This window comes from Pelophylax lessonae (assembly GCF_965119305.1).
Source record: "Pelophylax lessonae genome assembly, chromosome: 3".
Taxonomy (NCBI): domain Eukaryota; kingdom Metazoa; phylum Chordata; class Amphibia; order Anura; family Ranidae; genus Pelophylax; species Pelophylax lessonae.
The window spans coordinates 10,995,164-11,015,618 of NC_138770.1; the positions used below are offsets into that span (position 1 = coordinate 10,995,164).

Here is a 20,455-nt window from a genome sequence, read left to right on the forward strand (position 1 = left end):
TGTGTGCTTTGGATCTGTAATAATATCAGCTCACACTGATGCCATTTTTATGTTTGAACTCTTTATTGGGTTTTTGTGCAAAAACAAAAGCAATGCGTGTAAATGTAAAGTAAAGCACAACAATAAATAGCAAAAAAAGCTTAATTTTCTAGGGGCCCAATCACACCTGTGCGATTTCAACCTATATTATTACAGATCCAAAGCACTCAATGCTGCATATCTCTGAGAGGTCAAACTGCATCTGGAACCAGCTTTGTATTTCTTGTATGGAGAGGAACTATAAATCCCAGCATTCCCTTTCAGGCATAGCTCAGCTAACTCCTGCCTGCGACTCTGCCCATTCAAACAGCACATAGGTACGCTCACATTTATACTAGTAATGTGGGGGATGGCACTGTGTACAGGTTTTTATTCGCCAATAAAATGTGGACTGTGGATGGTCACATTTGTAATAGTACTCTGGGGGATAGTACTGTGCACGGGTTTTTATTAGACAATAAAATAAAATAGGGACTGCGGATGCTCACATCCCGCTCTCCAAACTGTTGTGTTTAATTTTTGCTTCAGGAGCCGCGGGCGCCTGCACAGTAGCATAGATTGTCCTGCTGAAAAGTCCAACCGCGGACACTTCCGCAGTAGCATACATTGTCCTGCCGAGAACTCCAACTCTTTTGTGCACTGCATAGGACTTCTCTGTGCACGGCATTTGTTGGCGCACATGCACAGTACAGGCAACTTGCCGATATCTCCGACCAGAGGTGACGTGGGTTGGAGATCTCGGCAAGCACCCACCCTGCCCCACCAGTGGCGGCTGGTGTATACAGGGCGCAGGGGCGCCACCCCCCCATCCATGCATCCGGCCCCTTAATCTGCATGCAGGGCGCCGGACGCATGGAGCTTATTGGGTTTTTTTTTTTAAATCACCTGATTAGAGCCAGAGGCTCTAATAGGGTGATGCAAAGGGTGGTCCCGGGGCGCAGAGCAGTGCGCCCAGAGCCCGCCCATTGTGTGACAATAGCAAATGAAAATTTGCTATTGTCACACCGATCCTCCTCCTGGCTAATCAGGAAGCCGGTCTAATACCAGCTTCCTGATTGGCCGCACGGCAAACCCCATGCCATTGGCCGAGGAGGAGGCGGGAGCGGGAGGACCAGAGAAGACATGCAGCCGGAGTGAGAAGAAGCCGCCCGCCAGGAGTCCGGGACTGAAGACAAGAGAAGCCGTCGCCGCCGTGCTCCAGGTAAGTGCACTGCTCTTTTGGGGGGGGGGGCGGGGGGGAGGTTACGCACGCTGAACTCTGCATTGATGGGGGCACCGCACAATGTTCATTGCATTGAAGTGGGCACGCACGCTGATCTCTGCATTGGGGGCATGTATGCTGGTCACTGCATTGGGGGCATGTACGCTGATCTCTGCATTGGGGGAATGGTATGCTGGTCACTGCATTGAAGGGGGCATGTATGCTGGTCTCTCCATTGGGGGCATGTACGCTGATCTCTGCATTGAAGGGGGCATGTACACTGGTCACTGCATTGAAAGGGGGCACGCTGCTCACTGTGCATTGAAAGGGCGCACGCTGGTCACTCTGCATTGAAAGGGGGCACGCTGGTCTCTCTGCATTGAAAGGGGGCACACTATACCTTAATTACTGAAGGCCCCTTTCACACTTTTGCGACCTCAAAGTAACGCAATTTTTTACAGCGTTTTTTTGCCGCAAAGCAATGCCTATTACATTTTTCTGTTTGCGCCCCCCCAAAAATTTTGAGCACCAGCCGCCACTGTGCCCCACCCCTCCATTGGTACACCCCTGACTCCGCCTGTGTCCCCCGCCATCATGCAGACTGTGTCCCCATCTCGTAGACTGTGTCCCCCGTCATCCTGCAGCCTGTGTCCCCTGTCGTCCTGCAGCTTGTGTCCCCCGCCACCATGCAGACTGTGTCCCCATCTCGTAGCCTTTGTCCCCCGTCATCTCATAGCCTTTGTCCCCCATCGTCCTGCAGCCTGTGTCCCCCGTTGTTATGCCACCTGTGTCCCCCATCATGCCGGCACATCATGAAAGGGCTGTCACTCCTCTCATCCAGCTATATCAAAAGAGGGCTGTTCTTCTGATCAAATATATATATATGTATATATAAAATATATAAATGTGAGGATTTATATATATATATATATATATATATATATATATATATATATATATATATATATATATATATTATCAAAGTGTCAGAAACTGGTATTTATTTATGTAGGTTTTTTCTTTTATCCGTCCATTTTTATAGATAGATATAAAAATAAATAAACGGGAGGATCAAATAAAAAAAAAAGCTATATATACACACATATATATATATATATATATATATATATATATATACATACATACATACATATATACTGTATATATATATATATAAGCTCAAAATGTCGGGCGCAACATCTTGCCGAAAACTCCAACTATGTACAGTGGCTCCAAATGTCGGGCGCGCACACACACATATATATATACACATGTATATATTCGCACACATATATATATATAGTAGTGTTAACCATGCTGCAGATTTTTTTTTGTAAATCCTTTATATATTTATATATAAGCTCCAAAAGTCTGGGAAAACAGCTTGCCGAAAACTCCAACTATATACTGTACAGCGGCTCCAATTGTCGGGCGCATGCGCAGTTGAGTTTAAAGTTCTTGCCGAGAAATTCAACTCTCGTGCACAGTTTTCGCCGCTGTGCACGGGCATCGACTCCCACGGCCAGGCATTGTATTGCAAGTTCCATTGGAAATCTCCTAGCCGCTCGTACTCGCGGCGGAAGTGACGTCTGAGGTTGAATTATTCGGCAAGTTGAAATAATCGGCAGTACACTTGTAATACAGCCGAGCTGCAATTACAAAATTGACCACACGGTGGCAGTGTTTCCCGGCAATACAGCCGAGCTGCAATTACAAAATTGACCACACGGTGGCAGTGTTTCCCAGGAATATAGGCGGTTGCAGTTACAAAATTGGCCACACGGTGGCAGTGTTTCATGGCAATTGCCGAGCTGCAGTTACAAAATTGGCCACACGGTGGCAGTGTTTCCCAGAAATACAGCCGAGCTGCAGTTACATAATTGGCCACACGGTGACAGTGTTTCACGGCAATACAGACGAGCTGCAGTTACAAAATTGGCCACACGGTGGCAGTGTTTCACAGCAATACAGATGAGCTGCAGTTACAAAATTAGCCACACGGTGGCAGTGTTTCCCAGGAATATGGGCGGTTGCAGTTACAAAATTGGCCACATGGTGGCAGTGTTTCCCAGCAATACAGACGAGCTGCAGTTACAAAATTGACCACACGGTGGCAGTGTTTCCCAGGAATATAGGCGGTTGCAGTTACAAAATTAGCCACACAGTGGCAGTGTTTCCTGGCAATATAGACGAGCTGCAGTTACAAAATTGGCCACACGGTGGCAGTGTTTCCTGGCAATACAGCCGAGCTGCAGTTATAGAATTGACCACACGGTGGCGGTGTTTCCAGACAATACAACCGAGCTGCAGTTACAAAATTGGCCACACGGTGGCAGTGTTTCCCAGCAGTACAGCCGAGCTACAGTTATAGAATTAGCCACACGGTGGCAGTGTTTCCCGGTAATACAGCCGAGCTGCTGTTACAAAGTTGACCACACGGTGGCAGTGTTTCCCAGGAATATAGGCGGTTGCAGTTACAAAATTGGCCACACGATAGCAGTGTTTCCCAGCAATACAGCCGAGCTGCAGTTATAAAATTGGCCACACGGTGGTAACTGCAGCTCGGCTGTATTGCTGGGAAACACTGCCACCGTGTGGCCAATTTTGTATCTGCAGCTCGGCTGTATTGCCGGGAAACACTTCCACCGTGTGGCCAATTTTATAACTGCAGCTCGGCTGTATTTTTCGGAAAACACTGCCACCGTGTGGCCAATGTTGTAAGCATACAATTGTGTCACCTCTGAGCTGGAGTTTCAGTCCAGGAAGTAATTGCTGACCCTGAATGCTATATGAACAGAGATGGCTCCATCCACCCAATGAATACAATGTCAGGAGGAGTACTGTGATATCTTTAGAGGTTATAAATACTTAGAAATGTCACAAGGACATACATGCACCTAACATGAAAAAATAAATTCTGATTCTGGGTCCACTTTGCAGTGACTCACTAAAAAGAAGGCAAGCCTAAAAAAAATAAAATACTTCCCACTCCATGCTACCGAGCTCCTTTGTCTTTATTTAGCATCCAGCACACTTCCAGGAGTGCGCCCCCTGCTGTTCCTGTTGTCTATTGGCTCCTGCACCATTAAAAGTCACAGTAGTGACATAGGGGCCAATGGAAGGGGTCACACAGTGCCGTGGGGTACCTGGAAGTATGCCGGATTTGGTGACATAGGGGCCAATGGAAGGAGTGGCACAGTGCCGCGGGGTATCTGGAAGTATGCGGGATTTGGTGACATAGGGGCCAATGGAAGGGGTGACACAGTGCCGCGGGGTATCTGGAAGTATGCGGGATTTGGTGACATAGGGGCCAATGGAAGGAGTGGCACAGTGCCGCGGGGTTCCTGGAAGTATGCCGGATTTGGTGACATAGGGGCCAATGGAAGGGGTGGAACAGTGCTGCGGGGTTCCTGGAAGTATGCCGGATGTGGAAGCGTCTTCAGCAAGCTTATCTTTTGCAGACAGCGGAGTTCAGTGGTGCCCCCCCCCCCCCCCCCCCGAGGTAAGTAATAATGATTTTCTTTACAGGCTGAATTTGGCTGCATTTTGTTAACCTCCTGGCGGCCCTTTAAGTGGGTGTCAGCATTGGGAGGTGGCTTCCCGATTACACAATTGCTGTGATTAGCTGTCACAGTGGTCACACAATTGGAAGTTCATCCCTGTGGCTCCCGATCACAAAGAGAGATTAGGAGCTGTCAGTGACAGCTCAGTCAGGGTACTGGGAGAACACAGCGAGTGTGCGCTCAGCACAGAATCAGGGCTGTAAGGACGCACATGTGGGGTGGCTTGGCCTTGTGTAGCCGGTGGAATGCCATGGAGTTCTGTGATCAGAGGGGAGCTGGACGTGTGACCCCCCCCCCCCCCCATTCATGTTTACCACACACCTCCAGCTTCAGAGGCCAGATGCTGGCAGAGCACATTTGTAAGACACATAAATGTGTATTTTTTTCTTTTTACAGGGCATTCCTCAGATATTTTAAGTCCCCATCATAGGTTCATTACGAGGTTCTCGGCGCATGAAGGGATACTTCGTAATGTGCTCCTTAAACATTGGCCTATTCTGACACAGGACTATACCCTTAATAAATACTTGGGACCCAAACCAAATTTGGTTTTTAGGAGGGCTGTCTCACTTAGGGATAGCCTCACAAAAAGCCATTACATCACTGAGGCTCCCCATCATTACACTAAAAAGGGCACATACCCCTGTGGCTCATGCAACAGGTGCCCCTGGATCCACACTGGCAAGGGCATTCGCTTACCCAACGGCCGCTGGCTAAAATCCAAACATTACGCTGATTGTAGTACACAAGGAGTGGTCTACTTAATGACCTGCCAGTGTGGCTCGTACTACATCGGTAAAACAATACGCACACTGGGACAAAGGATAGGGGACCACTTATACCATTCTGAGGGAGGCATGTATCAGACAAGTGTCAGTCGACACATAAATCTCCATCATAAGTTTAACAATTCAGTTGTATCCTTTTTCGTCCTGGAGGTCGTTCCCCCAGACCCCCGAGGCGGAAATTGGGACAGACGCATACTCCAAAAGGAGTCCTATTGGATCGAAGCACTAGATGCCACCAGACCCCCAGGAATCAACGAAATGGTGACTTATAAACCCTTTTTGGGATAATTTAATCATCTATAGTTTATAACCAATATACTTTGTATATATCACTGATTGTTCTTCTTTTTGATCCTGTCACCACATATCTTAGTTGAGACCTTGCAATACATTTCCTATATGTGACCGATGGTCTCCACGGTCCAATCCTTTGGACCCATCATTCTAGTTACATATATGCTGCCTTGTCAAAAACATTTAACGGAGCTTTGCTTCCCGGATACGTCCTAAATTGCCAATGACCGTGCTGTTTCCCACATTGTGCGGAAAGATGGAATAGCAGGCCTCTTTATGGCCTGCGTTCCTATGGGTTTAGTTATGAGAGGTGAAGGCCAAGTCCATTGACCTTGGTAGTGTGTTTTACTTTTGTCTCACTCTTTCTAATTCATTCTTTTGTGGTTTCCCATGAATGCTAACTAATAGTTGTTTATTCCATACCAGTGACATTAATTTTCTATGTGTCAATTATGCTTTCTGTGTGTCTCTTTTTTACACAGATAATTATTCAAATGTTGTTAATATATTTTTTCTAGCAGCCATAGATGGACAATTCTTGCCCACATGGCTGTTAGTATGCATTGTATATGTAAACACTTCAATAGGGTGTTCTATATAATTTATGTATTGTTTATTGTTTCATTAATTATACAATTGCTGGAATATTGACACAAATGTGTCTTTAAGGTTGCTTTCTAGCCACTGCATACGTGCAATCCCATGCTATCTCCTTCTCCCCCTGCAGGGGTCGCCATGACCCAGCACCCCCAACGGATGTGTGGTCTCTGGGCCGGCCGAGACTGTGGGGCTTGATTCCCTTCATATCCGGTCTGGTGGCTGTGCATTGCCGCTATCGCGGCACTTTGGTGCACAGCACGGCGCATGCTCCATCACCTGGACTACGCCGTTAGGGACCTGACTCGACGTACTGACGTCACTTCCGCCCGGAGGTGTGTCACTGCGCCGAGTTGAGGGTTGGCTTAAAAACCAGTACACTGGCATCATCATTTCAGATGCCGCTGTTTATGCAGACAGATGACCTAGAGGTAAGGAGTGCTGAGCCATTATGTTTGACTCCAATACGGATTTTATTTATGAATCTGTCCCTGATGTTGCTTTCTCTGTATATCCATCCAGACTACACGCTGCTGGTGACGCCATGGAGACATTTTTTCCCCTCTTTTGTTTTCCTTTTCCAGTCCTTTCCTCCCCTTCCTTTTTTCCTTTTTTACCCCCTCCCCCCCACCACCCCCCTCTTTCTCTCCATGCTGGCTGAGCAAGTTACCTCAGTATCATACTGTTGTAATCAGAATTAAGACTCCCGGCACTCCAAAACAGCATCTCAGGTTACAAGTGTCCTTTCAGTTTGGCCTGACAGATGATACACTGTCTTAGGCTTGGTAAGTTGAATTCTCACTTTGCTCCACCTCTACCTCTAACCTTAAAGGTCTGTCTGCTATCCAAGAACACTAATTTAGAAAAAAAATCTTTTCTGATTTCTACAGAGAGTGACATACACTACTCTGTTAAGCATTTGAGACAACTATATCCATTATTGTCTACATACAGGTATTTATGCTTATAGCAAGAAGGTTCTCCCCTGCCTTTTTTCCTTTGATATATAAAAATCTCTTTCTTCAAAAAACTTTTTACTTCACAAACTTTTGCATGCCAATACCCCCTCCACATCCGTTGGTGAGGCGTTCACTGGGTGGTGACCCGCATCTGCATGGGGTGAGATAGACATGGGACCCTGGTGTGCATGCATATGCAGTGGCTTTGAGACGCATCAATTCATTCATATGTTGTATTCTAATATATATCTTCTATTACACAGGATTTGACAAGGCAAAAAGACCACTATTTGGTATTAAACCCCTGAAGAAGCGGACCCACTTGTCCGCGAAACATGTTGGGTAGATGCCAGGTGCTCATTTGACCACCGGCTATCGTCTCATGTGTTTATATCTATTGCCTGCTCCTTTACGTGTATGTCAAATTTGGATACAATAATGTTTTTACATTCCCATTGTATGTATTATTGTATGTTTTTTTGTGTGTTTTTAAATTTTGTTGAATAATAAACATGTATTTTTTATAAATATGTCATCTACTTTCTAGATATATAGTACCGTCAAAATCCCACCAGCCCTCCATTTTCCCCCTTTTTTTCTAGCCATCCTCACATTCTGTATTTCTCTCCTTTTTTTCCTTTTTACTTTATTCCCCCCTTTTTTCTCGTTTTCTTGTTTTCCTTTTTTTTCCCCCTTTCTTTCACTCTCTTACTCTACTTTCTTTCTCTTCGTTCGTTTTTGTTTTTCTTTTTTCCTTTTCTTTTTTTCTTTCCCTCTCCCCCCTCTCTCTCTATACCTATCTGATTTTTTGCTTCCTATCTTTTCCTTTTTCTTTTACAATTGAGAATTTAGTCCTAGTGTTGAGGATCTTTTCACCCAGATCCTACTTAGACTATCCTCTCTGGTTATCAAGTCCCCATTTTCACTTCGTAGCACGTTGTTGCACTATGCGCATAGGGCGGCCAATTTACACCGATCAGCCATACATTTATAACCACTGAGAGGTTCAATGAATACCATTGGTTATCTTGTTACAGTGGCATCTGACAATTTGGTGGGATTTATTAGGCAGCAAGTAAACATGTTGTCCCTGAAGTTGATATGTTAAAAGCAATAAAATGGGTATCACAGTTTGCTGTGTATGTGCCTGTGAAGCCGCAGACCAGTCAAGGTGCTCATGCTGACCCATCTCCACAGACAAAAGTGTCTACAATGGGCATGTGAGCATCAGAACTGGACCAGAGAGCAATATAAAAGAAAATGTGATCCATCAGACCAGGCCACCTTCTTCCATCATGTGGATGGCCTGGGTTATGTGTGCGTCACTTGCCTGCCTGGGAAAGAGGTGGCACCAGGATGCAGTATGGGAAGAAGGCAATGTTTTTTATGTCTACAGATTGTTAAATGGTGGTAGAATCAGTGATAAGTACATGCAGCTGAGATGATTGGACATGCCTGTGAAGCGGAGGCGTTCAAGCGTTCACCAAGTGACAGCATTCACAGCTGATTCAAAATTTCAGTATGTGATATTACTGGGGATTTGAACCCATGGTTGCAGGGTGCATAGTAGTGATCAAACGGTTGCCGATAACGATATTTTGGCAATCGCATATCGGTATTGGCCGATATTGGCCAATATTTTTGTACATTTAAAATTTTGCAAAAAAAACACAAGTTTCAACACAAATCTGTTACTGAAAATGTAAAACTTTATTTATTTACATTTTTAACATTAAGGGCTCCTTCGCCACAACTTAACTGCATGAAAACAGATAGGAAAACTTCACTTGCAGGGACATTTAGTTTCACATTATTCTGATTGTGCATTAATGCATAATAAACTGCTGCAGTAGTGGACTCACTCACTGAAATGATTTCAAATCACTACTGCAATGCAGTCAGTGCAAAACTGCTAGAAAAAAAGCAAGACAGTGGATTGGACTGGAGTCAGTGGAATACTGCTGCAGTAGGGCATTCACTGCAACTACTGCAGTCAGTGTGAAACTGCTAGAAAAAAAGCAAGGCAACAGCTACACAGTGGATTGGAGTCAGTGGAATACTGCTGCAGTAGGGCACTCACTCACAGTGACTGCAGTAGTGATTTAAAATTATTGCAGCAGTGAGTGGCGCAGTACTGCAGCAGTATTCCACTGACTCCAATCCACTGTCTAGATTTTTTTCTATCACTTTTGCACTGACTGCAGCACAGTGCAGTCAGTGCAAAACTGCTAGAATAAAAGCTAGACAAAAGCTAGACAGTGGATTGGAGTGGACTCAGTGGACTGGTGGACAGACACTACTACTACACTTCAATACTCCCAGTTAAGTAGAACAATATTATAGTGCAGAAAGCAGAACATTTCAGCATGTTCACCAGTTAAACGGCTTCTTTTCTTTTCATAAATTGCTGCCACTTCACTAAAAACACGCTCACTTGGTACTGAGGAAGGAGGAGAAGAAAGGTATCTTCTAGCATGGGAAGCAAGTCTTTTGTAGCGTGCCTCATTTTCTTTCCACCACTGAAGAGGATCACTTCTTCTGTCAATTACTGGTTCCTTCAAATAGAGATGACGTTCATCATCCAGGCTCATTATTGCTGATTCTGATAAATCCTCTGCATGAGGCCCCAATAAAACGCTGAACATTGCATCTATTTGACCACGATGAATTTTCTCTTCTGTCCGTTGTCTTTTTGGACATTTTTCTCCTGCATCCTGCTCTTCCACATTAGAAACCTTCTCTTCTTGACTTTTCTTTTCGTCAGGAGGAACCTCCTGCACCTTCTGTTGAATATCTTCTGTCAGCCATTGCTTTGCCTTGGCCAATACATCATCAGAAGAGAAAGGATGGTTCTTGTATCGAGGATCTAAAAGACATGCAAGCACAACATTTTTATTCTCCTCATGCTTCTCAAACCTTTTGGTGAGGCTGTCCCTCATGGCCTGCCTACATGCTTTGATGCCACGTGTGTTGGGTCCTTCCTTCTGTTGAAGAAGCATCTTCAGGACTCTCACACATGGGATCACAGAGGAAACAGATGAGTCGTAATGACTCACCTCCAGTGTCACTTCCTCAATGGGTACGAGCGTCTCTATAATGTTGGCTACTATGTCCCATTGATCTGCAGTAGGGCAAGAATGTCCTCGAAGTCCATATTCACCAGAATATATGGTGAGAGCTCGCTTCTGCTCCAGCATCCTTTGTAACAAGGGTAGTGTTGAGTTCCATAATGTTGGAACAGCCTGTATCAGGTTGTTTTTGGGTAGGCCAAGGTCTTCCTGAATGCACCTCAGTCGCTGCTTGGCAAGAACAGAATGGTGGAAATGGCCTGCACACTTCTTCAGCATGGTAATATGTCCAGCAAAGCTTTCTGGTTCAACAGACCATCATTTACCACCAGTTGGAGGGTGTGTGTGCCATGCAACTGAGGTCTGACACTTCAGCAAGTCTCATACCTTTAGCCATGTTCGCTCCACTGTCTCGCAGCACAAGCATCACTCGGTCTTTGCTGATTCCCCATTCTTCTAGCATGCCTAGAAACTATTCTTTAATGTACTCCCCAGTGTGGGACCCTTGCATCACTTTTGTATTCAACACCAAATGCCTTCTTGTCCATCCGCTGTCAATGAAGTGCCATGTAAGACTCAAAAACAATATTTTTTACTTTCTGCCATAAAACATTCAATAAAAAAAAAAAATGTAAAAAATCGAATTTCTTCATCAATTTAGGCCAATATGTATTTTACTAAATAATTTTGGTAAATAAAAAATCCCAATAAGTGTTTATTGATTGGTTTGCACAAAAGTTATTGTGTCTGCAAACGGTGGGATATTTTTATAGAATTTCTTTAATTTTTTCTAGTACTGGCGGCGATCAGCGACTTATAGCGGGACTGTGACATTGCGGTGGACAAATCGGACAGCTAACTGATACTTTTGTTGGGGACCAGTGACACCAATACAGTGATCAGTGCTAAAAAAAATATGCACTGTCACTGTACTAATGACACTGGCAGGGAAGGGAAAAACATCAGGGGCAATCAAAGGGTTAAATGTGTTCCTAGGGAGTGCTTACTTACTGTGGGGGAGGTGCTTTAACTGTGGGAAGGCAGAGATCTGTGTTCCTGCTTAGCAGAATCATACAGGAAGCTCGGGTCGTCACCTTTTCTTCAAGCCAAACCTGAACACTTTAGTCGCACACGGCAAAATATTATTTTTAAGGGGGAACACAGAACGGTGATCTCCCTTGTTTACATTGGCAGACCACTGTTCTGGCTCTCTCGGGAACGACTGCCGGGTGGCGACGGACATCATGTCTGCCAGACCCGCTGATTGGCTCCCGCTGGGCGCTGGTGGCACGTGTGCATGCCCCAGACCCGAAAATGCAGCTGACGTACAGTACATGGGGTGGTCAAAACAAAAAGTCTCCCTGATAAAGAGAGAGGCTATGACCTGGTGGATTACATGCAGAACTCCTGTGCCCAGCTGAGGACATTTAGGGCCTTAAGATTGAAGATGTGGTGGATGTCTCCTTTTGGTTTGGGAACTGTGGACAGAGAAGAACTCCTGGAACTCTTCTGGCCTTAGCTCAGTGAGATAGAGTTTGGAAGACTAATGTCATAGACAGGTTGCCAAAAAGTTTAGGGTTTTAGAAAGGGCCTCCAATGGCTGTCAATGTGGTGCCTTCTCCACTCTCCATCTCACTAATAAAACCCCAATGGATGACTCTCTATGAACCGATCACATTCCAATCACCGATCATCTAATCATTGGTAAAAAAGAAGAAACGGCACAGAATATTGTACGAAGAGTTTTTATTGGACAAGATCAGAATAAGCGATTACCACACAGTAATGATATGAATAAAATAAAGCTTAAATCTTTTATAATAGAATTAACAAATGTGTCAAATGTATTAATAATCATACATTGGTTGGACCAATAAAAAGCCGGCTACTTCAATAAATCTAAAAGGAGCAACAACATGAAGCAACCAATAAAAAAGGTTCAACAGTGAAAGATAAATCCTGATTGGCTGCTGTGGGTTAATGCATGTTACAGGGATCTTTTTCCATCCAGCAGGTTAGATCTATATACATATTTATAAGTAGAACACAAAAAGAATAAAACATTTCCCGTTAGGTCCACATACAGTTCCATTATAGACCATGGATTGTCATGATTGTTTGTCTGTTGCCCCATGTATTATGATGATTGCCCGTCTGTTATATATCACACCATATATTGTCAGGATCACCAGCCTGTTGCCCCATGTATTGTCATGATTCCCTGCCTGTTGCCTCATGTGGGGAGGGATCGGTAAAGGTAGACAGTTGAGTCATGATTTTACCACCCCCTTAAGCTTAAATGGCAGCCGGATGGGGCGGGACACATGCCACTGCAATTTGCGGCTGCTGCAAACCCCGCACCCCCCGGTCACATTGGGCAATGGTATTCAACTGAATGGGGTTTGCCGCAACAGCCCCAATGCATACGGTTGCGGCGTACTGGCGTGGGCTTTACAGGGTTAACATAAGGGCTCCCAGCTGCCTGCCAACCCCACAGCGGGTCAGAGGGCGCAGCGGGTGTAAACCAACCCCGAGTGGACTGTGGTGGTTTCACATTTGTTTATGGACTAAACAGTTCCACCCGTTACAATCCAGCGTCCATTTCCTGTAGTACCAGCAGGGGGCGTACTCTGATGTTTCATTATATTTCCTTTATTTTTACACTTTCCCGCACTCTGAACATGAAAACTGAGCCTCTAATAGAAGTGTTAATTCTTTGCCGTTTGAAGCGTACATAAGGAGTGAAACATTTCCCGCACTCTGGACATGAAAAAGGACGCTCGCCCGTATGAACTTTCTGGTTTCTAAGAAATAAACCTTTGTTTGGAAAACATTTCCCGCACTTGTAATATTAAAAAGGGCGCTCACCTGTGTGTAAGTAGGTGTTCTTTCTAAGTAAAACATTTCCCGCACTCTGCACAAGATTAGAGACGTTCTCCTATATGAACTTTCTGATGTCTAAAAAGTAAACATTTAAGTGCAAAACATTTCCCACACTGTGAACATGAATAGGGACGCCCACCTGTGTGTATTCTCTGATGGCTAAGAAGGCTTCCTTTATTATTAAAATATTTCCCTCACTCTGAATATTAACAAGGAATCTAACCTGTGTGTATTTTCTGATGCTTAAGAAGGTGTCCTTTTTGACTAAAACATTTCCCGCACTCTGAACATGAATAGGGACGCTCACCTGCGTGTATTCTCTGATGTCTAAGAAGGCTTGTTTTCTCATTAAAACATTTTCCGCACTCTGAACATGCATAGGGAAGCTCACCTGTGTGTATTCTCTGATGGCTAAGAAGGCTTTCTTTACGAATAAAACATTTCCCGCACTCTGAACATGAATAGGGACGCTCACCTGCGTGTATTCTCTGATGTCTAAGAAGGCTTCCTTTCTCATTAAAACATTTTTCGCACTCTGAACATGCATAGGGAAGCTCACCTGTGTGTATTCTCTGATGGCTAAGAAGGCTTCCTTTACAAATAAAACATTTCCCGCACTCTGAACATGAATAGGGACGCTCACCTGTGTGTATTCTCTGATGTCTAAGAAGGACTCCTTTATCATTAAAACATTTCCCGCATTCTGAACATGAATAGGGACGCTCTCCTGTGTGTATTCTCTGATGTCTAAGAAGGTTTCTTTTCACATTAAAACTTTTCCCGCACTCTGAACATGAATAGGGAAGCTCACCTGTGTGTAGTCTCTGATGACTAAGAAGGCTTACTTTATAATTAAAACATTTCCCGCACTCTGAACATGAATAGGGACGCTCACCTGTGTGTATTCTCTGATGGTTAAGAAGGTTTCCTTTATGATTAAAACATTTCCCGCACTCTGAACATGAATAGGGAAGGTCATCTGTGTGTATTCTCTGGTGGCTAAGAAGGTTTCTTTTATGTTTAAAACATTTCCTGCACTCTGAACATGAGAATGAATTCTCTCCTGTATGGTATAAAGAAGATTCCCTGAGATTAGATGGTTTCCCGCACCCGCAGGCACTGTCAGATATTAGAGGACTATGTGAAGTATCAGGAGATTCCAATGATCTCCTCCAATGGTGAGGTCTGTCATGTATATTATGAGGAACGGGATTTACTTCTGGAGAAGATGCCATGTCATTATCTTCTGTAGTCACATCTTCCTCCGATGTCCTTCTATTCCCACCACAGAGTCCGTCTGTCAGAAGACAAGAAAAATTACCAAGAGTTTTCCACACTCATATACACTGCTCAACACTTTATAATCAGAGTATAGCATCAAGTCAGGGAAACTCCTGAATATTCATCTGGTCAGTGAAGTAGCAGAGGGGGTTGTTAATCGGTTTCAGCTGGACAGGGCCGTAGAAGGTCCTTAACCCATCAGCAGGACCGGTATCTGCTCCTTTGTGCAAGGAGGACCAGGATGAGCGCTGCCAGAGCCCTACAAAATGACCTCCAGCAGGACACTGGTGTGAATGTCTCTGACCAAACAATCAGAAACAGACTTCATGAGGGTGGCCTGAGGGCCCGACGTCCTCTAGTGGGCGCTGTGCTCACTGCCCGGCACTGTGGAGCTCGGATGGCATTTGCCGTTGAACACCAGAATTGGCAGCTCCACCACTGGCACCCTGTGCTTTTCACAGATGAGAGCAGAGTTCACCCTGAGCACATGTGACAGACGTGAAAGGGTCTGGAGAAGCCGTGGAGAACATTATGTTGCCTGTAACATCGTTCAGCATGACCGGTTGGGTGGTGGGTCAGTGATGGTCTGGGGAGGTGTATCCATGGAGGGACGCACAGACCTCTACAGGCTAGACAATGGCACCCTGACTGCCATTAGGTATTGGGATGAAATCCTTGGACCCATTGTCAGACCCTATGCTGGTGCAGTGGGTCCTGGGTTCCTCCTGGTGCACAACAATGCCCGGCCTCATGTGGTGAGAGTATGCAGCTAGTTCCTGGAGGATGAAGGAATTGATACCACTGAATGGCCCCCACGCTCACCTGACCTGAATCCAATAGAACACCTCTGGGACATTCTGTTTCAGTCCATCCGATGCCACCAGGTTGCACCTCAGTCTGTTCAGGAGCTCAGTGATGCCCTGGTCCAGATCTGGGAGGAAATACCCCAGAACACCATCCATGGTCTCATTAGGAGCATGTCCCAACGTTGTCAGGCATGCATACAAGCACGTGGGGGCCGTACACACTACCGAGGACCATTCTGAGGTCCTGCAATGACATTTCACCAAAATGGACCCGCCTGCTGCATCATTTTTTCACTTTGATTTTTGGGGTGTCTTTGAATTCAGCCCTCTGTAGGGTGATAATTTTCATTTCCATCAAATGATGTGGCATCCTTTCCTTCCTAACACATTACCCAGTCCATACCAGTATAGATCCTAACACATTACCCAGTCCATACCAGTATAGATCCTAACACATTACCCAGTCCATACCAGTATAGATCTTAACACATTACCCAGTCCATACCAGTATATATCCTAACACATTACCCAGTCCATACCAGTATATATCCTAACACATTACCCAGTCCATGCCAGTATAGATCCTAACACATTACCCAGTCCATACCAGTATCTAGGTCCTGAATCTAGGGAAGACAACACTGAGAAGAATCTCCACACTGAAGCAGAGCTGGGAACGTACCCGTCAGGTGCAGGCAGGGGCAAGCACAGAGGAGGGCGGAGATACAAGGGTGCAGGCATCAGCGCAGAGTAGTTGGGTGACAGTTAGGAAGGGTAGAAGAGAACAAGGCACTTGTCATACTCTCACCACATGAGGCCGGGCATTGTCGTGCACCTGGGCTGGAGCACCCCAATAAATACGCTCTGTTGCGTGATATTGGGGAATCCAGTCAGGGACCAGCATTGGTGGAGCAGAGGGACACCCCTTGCTGCCAGGGGAAGAACTCCTCCAGTGAGGGCGGGGGCAAGGGAAAGGAAAGACAGGTCCTGGTGGTAGGGGACTCAATTATTAGAAGGACAGAGCGGGCAATCTGTCAAAATGACCGTAGGTGCCGTTGTCTGTTGTTTACCGGGCGCTCGGGTTCGTCACATCACAGATCTGGTGGACAGATTATTGGGTGGGGCTGGGGAAGACCCAGCTGTCATGGTACACGTGGGTACCAATGACAAAGTCAGAGGGAGATGAAGAGTCCTAAAAAATTATTTCAGGGACTTAGGAGCTAAGTTGAGGAGCAGGATCTTCCAAGGTAGTATTTTCATAAATACTGAAATACTGAGAGGCAGCAGGAGATTAGGGAAGTAAACAATTGGCTGAGAAGCTGGTGTAGTAAGGAGGGCTTCGGGTTCCTGGAGAACTGGGCCAACTTCTCAGTCTTTAGTAGGGACGGATTGCACAAAAATGGGGAGGATGCAGCCGTACTGGGTGAGAAGATGGCCAACAAGTTAGAAGGGTTTTTAAACTAGGTGATGGGGGGAGGGTACAGATGTAGAATTAACCAGCGGGGAGCAAGGTTCAGCGAGCACAAATGGGGACATTAGCGGTAGGGCACTCAAAGTTCCTAAACCCAAGGTGGGTATGTGGAAAAATCACAAGAGCAGCCTAAAAACAACATCAAACGAGGATATGGTATGTCCCCGGACAAAATTATGTGGTTTGTATACCAATGCCAGAAGCCTGGCCAACAAGATGGGAGAACTGGAGCTGCGGATGTATGAGGAGGACTTAGATTTTGTGGGAATTTCAGAGAACTGGTTTGACAGCTCTCATGATTGGCTGGTGACCATTTAGGTGTATTCCCTTTATCGCAGAGATAGAGAAGGTAAAAAAGGGGAGGGGTATGTCTGTATATTAAGAACAGTATACAGGTAAATATGAGGGAGGATATTAATAATGGAGCTATGGACGAGGCAGAATCCCTATGGGTAGAACTTCAAAGGGAAGGCACTGTGGGGAAGGTAAAATTGGGCATATGCTATAGGCCCCCCAACCAGAGGGAGGATGGGGTGGCAGACCTCCTATCACAGACTGGATTGGCAGCAAAGATGGGAAATGTCATTATAATGGGGGACTTTAATTATCCAGATATAGACTGGGTAGAAGGAACCGCGCATTCATCCAAGGCTCGGCAGTTCCTAAATGTTTTGCAGGACAATTTCATGGGTCAGATGGTGAATGCACCGACAAGAAACAATGCGGTACTTGACCTACTGATTACCAACAATACAGACCTGCTCACGGATATAGAAATACAGGACATCTTAGGAAACAGTGACCATAGGTCAATTAGTTTTAGTATAAATCATAGTAATCGGAAACACAAGGGTAATATAAGGACACTGAATTTCAAAAGAGCCAACTTCCCTAAACTGCGCTCTTTGCTAAACAATATCAAATGGGATAGAACCCTGCGAAAAAAGAACATGGAGGAAAAATGGGAGTGCTTCAAGAGCATACTAAACAAAGGGATTGGCCAGTGCATTCAAAAGGTAAATAAATTTAAAAGAGCAAAATTAAACCCTGGGTGGCTAAACTCCAACATAAAAAGGCATATTAATACGAAAGAAAATGCCTTCAAAAAATACAAGGCTGAGGGGTCATTGGCAGCATTCCAACAGTACAAGGAGTGCAATAAGAAATGTAAAGGTGATATCAATGCGGCTAAAATAGAACACGAGATACTTATAGCGGAAGAGAGTAAAAAAAAAAACAAGAAATTCTTTAACCACTTGCTACCCACCTGCCATCAAATGACGGCTGGGAGAGGTGCAGCTATTGTTCTGGGATGCCGTCGTATGACGGCGCACCAGAACAGCCTCTCCCGGGGGCACGCAGAGTGGTGATTGTGGACGCGCCGTGTCCTAGCGATCTCGGTAAAGAGTCAATGAGATGAATCTTTACCCATGTGATTGGCTGTGTCCATTCACAGCCGGTCACTTGTAAATGAGGAAGTGCCGTTATTCGGCTCTCCTTACCTCACACTGTCAGAGTGTGAGACAAGGAGAGCCGATCAGCGGCTCCTCCTCATAGGGGAGACAAGGACAGGTAATCAGGGCACTGATCATCAATGCCCTGATTACAGAAAATGTAAATAAAGTGCCAATTACCGCCCAACGTCAGTGCCCACAATCAGTGCCCATAGTGCTGCCAGTCAGTGCCTACTCATCTAGGCACTGATGGCCACTGACTGGCAGCACTATGGACACTGATTGTGGGCACTGATGGTGTTGCCCATCAGTGTCCATCAGTGCTCATTAGTGCCACCTGTCAGTGCCCATCAGTGCCACATGTCAGTGCCCATCAGTGCCACCTGTTAGTGCCCATCAGTGTGGCATATTAGTACCTCCTCATCAGTGCCCATAAGTGCCACCTCATCAGCGCACATCGCACACAGGAAGTACCGCCATAGCTAACAGAAGATAGACTTAGAACTAAACTAGAGAAACTTAACATAAATAAATCCCCGGGACCAGATGGCTTGCACCCAAGGGTTCTTAAAGAGCTCAGCCAGGTGATTGCCAGACCAATATTCTTGATCTTTAAGGATAGTCTACAGACAGGTATGGTGCCAGCTGATTGGAAAAAAGCCAACGTGGTACCAATATTTAAAAAAGGGCCGAGATATATCCCGGGTAACTATAGACCGGTCAGCCTAACATCAGTAGTCTGCAAGATTTTGGAGGGGATGTTAGGAGACTATATACAAGGCTTTAGTAATGGAAACAATATTATTAATAGTAATAAGCATGGATTCACGAAAAATCATTCTTGCCAGACCAATCTAGGGGTCAGAAGTATGTAATGTACAACATAGAGTATATAGTGCAGTGGTCAGGAGTATATAATGTACAACATAGAGTATATAGTGCAGGGGTCAGGAGTATGTAATGTACAACATAGAGTATATAGTGCAGGGGTCAGGAGTATATAATGTACAACAGAGTATATAGTGCAGGGGTCAGGAGTATGTAATGTACAGCATAGAGTATATAGTGCAGGGGTCAGGAGTATGTAATGTAGAACATAGAGTATATAGTGCAGGGGTCAGGAGTATGTAATGTACAATATATATTATGTAGTGTAAAGGTCAAGACTCATAATATTGGTATTCAGTAATCAGTGGGGTCCTAAATGCTCACATGAGTCAAGTTGCAGAGGTCCCACACCACTGCCTCCCATCTCCTGTGATTGAATACATTGTTTCTATGTGTTTATCAGATGATGGGGGATCTAGGTGGAGCCTCCATACTGCTCTCTCCTTTACAATAAAGTCTCCTCTTACCCGGTGATGTGAGGGGCGGCTGATTGTCCATCATGATGTCCTTGTAGAGATCCTTGTGTCCTTCTAAATACTCCCACTCCTCCATGGAGAAATAGACAGTGACATCCTGACACCTTATAGGAACCTGACACACACAATGATACAGTCACCATCCAGACACATCCCTTGTCTGTTACTGGATAATGTCCCAGAATTCCCAGCACCGCTCACCTCTCCTGTCTGCAGCTCCATCATCTTCTTGGTGACTTCTAGAACCTTCTCCATGTTGTGTCTTGTATGGATCAGGGATAGATGTGGGGGGATGGTGATGGGATTCTGGATTCTCGAGGATCTTGTGGTCCTATTATGAGATCTCCTTCTTGTGTCATTTTTAGTAGATTTCTTCATTATCACTGTACAGTTCTGTGTTATACAAAGATAAATATCACTCTCCCACAGGGACGTCTTATTATCATCATGGGCCCCTGGGTAAAGTAATGTACTGGGGCCCCTACCAGTCTGCTCAAATTTACTAAAATAAAAGAATAAATGGTTGATAGAATTAAACAGATATTTATTATTACTTTCAATATAATGGATTTTATACAATGAGAATACATGACACAAATCAAAGACTAATCAACACAGGGCACAGGAGAGTAGAAGGGCACGGTACAGGGAAGTAGAAGGACATGGTACCGTGGAGTAGAGGGGCAC

General features: G+C 45.1%; 3 protein-coding genes across 3 annotated transcripts in view; 1 reads left to right on the top strand and 2 right to left on the bottom strand.

Moving 5' to 3' along the window:
- Positions 1 to 5,160, bottom strand: part of LOC309548711 (uncharacterized protein) — a gene marked incomplete at both ends in the record, with an annotated part of 11,999 nt that extends 6,839 nt beyond the window's left edge. The window contains one exon of the mRNA XM_082248667.1: positions 5,118 to 5,160. Within this exon, the coding sequence (XP_082104793.1) occupies positions 5,118 to 5,160 (43 nt within the window). The remainder of the gene's footprint in view (positions 1 to 5,117) is intronic.
- The window catches only part of LOC309550692 (uncharacterized protein), a 388,598-nt gene that overhangs the window by 363,222 nt on the left and 4,921 nt on the right, over positions 1 to 20,455 (bottom strand). The window contains exons 4-5 of the mRNA XM_082251025.1: positions 19,970 to 20,161; positions 19,760 to 19,883 (exon numbers count right to left, since the gene is read on the bottom strand). Coding sequence (XP_082107151.1) covers positions 19,760 to 19,883; positions 19,970 to 20,161 — 316 coding nt within the window. The remainder of the gene's footprint in view (positions 1 to 19,759; positions 19,884 to 19,969; positions 20,162 to 20,455) is intronic.
- LOC309550706 (uncharacterized protein) overlaps positions 1 to 20,455 on the top strand; it is a 1,733,163-nt gene that overhangs the window by 282,414 nt on the left and 1,430,294 nt on the right. The window lies entirely within an intron of this gene.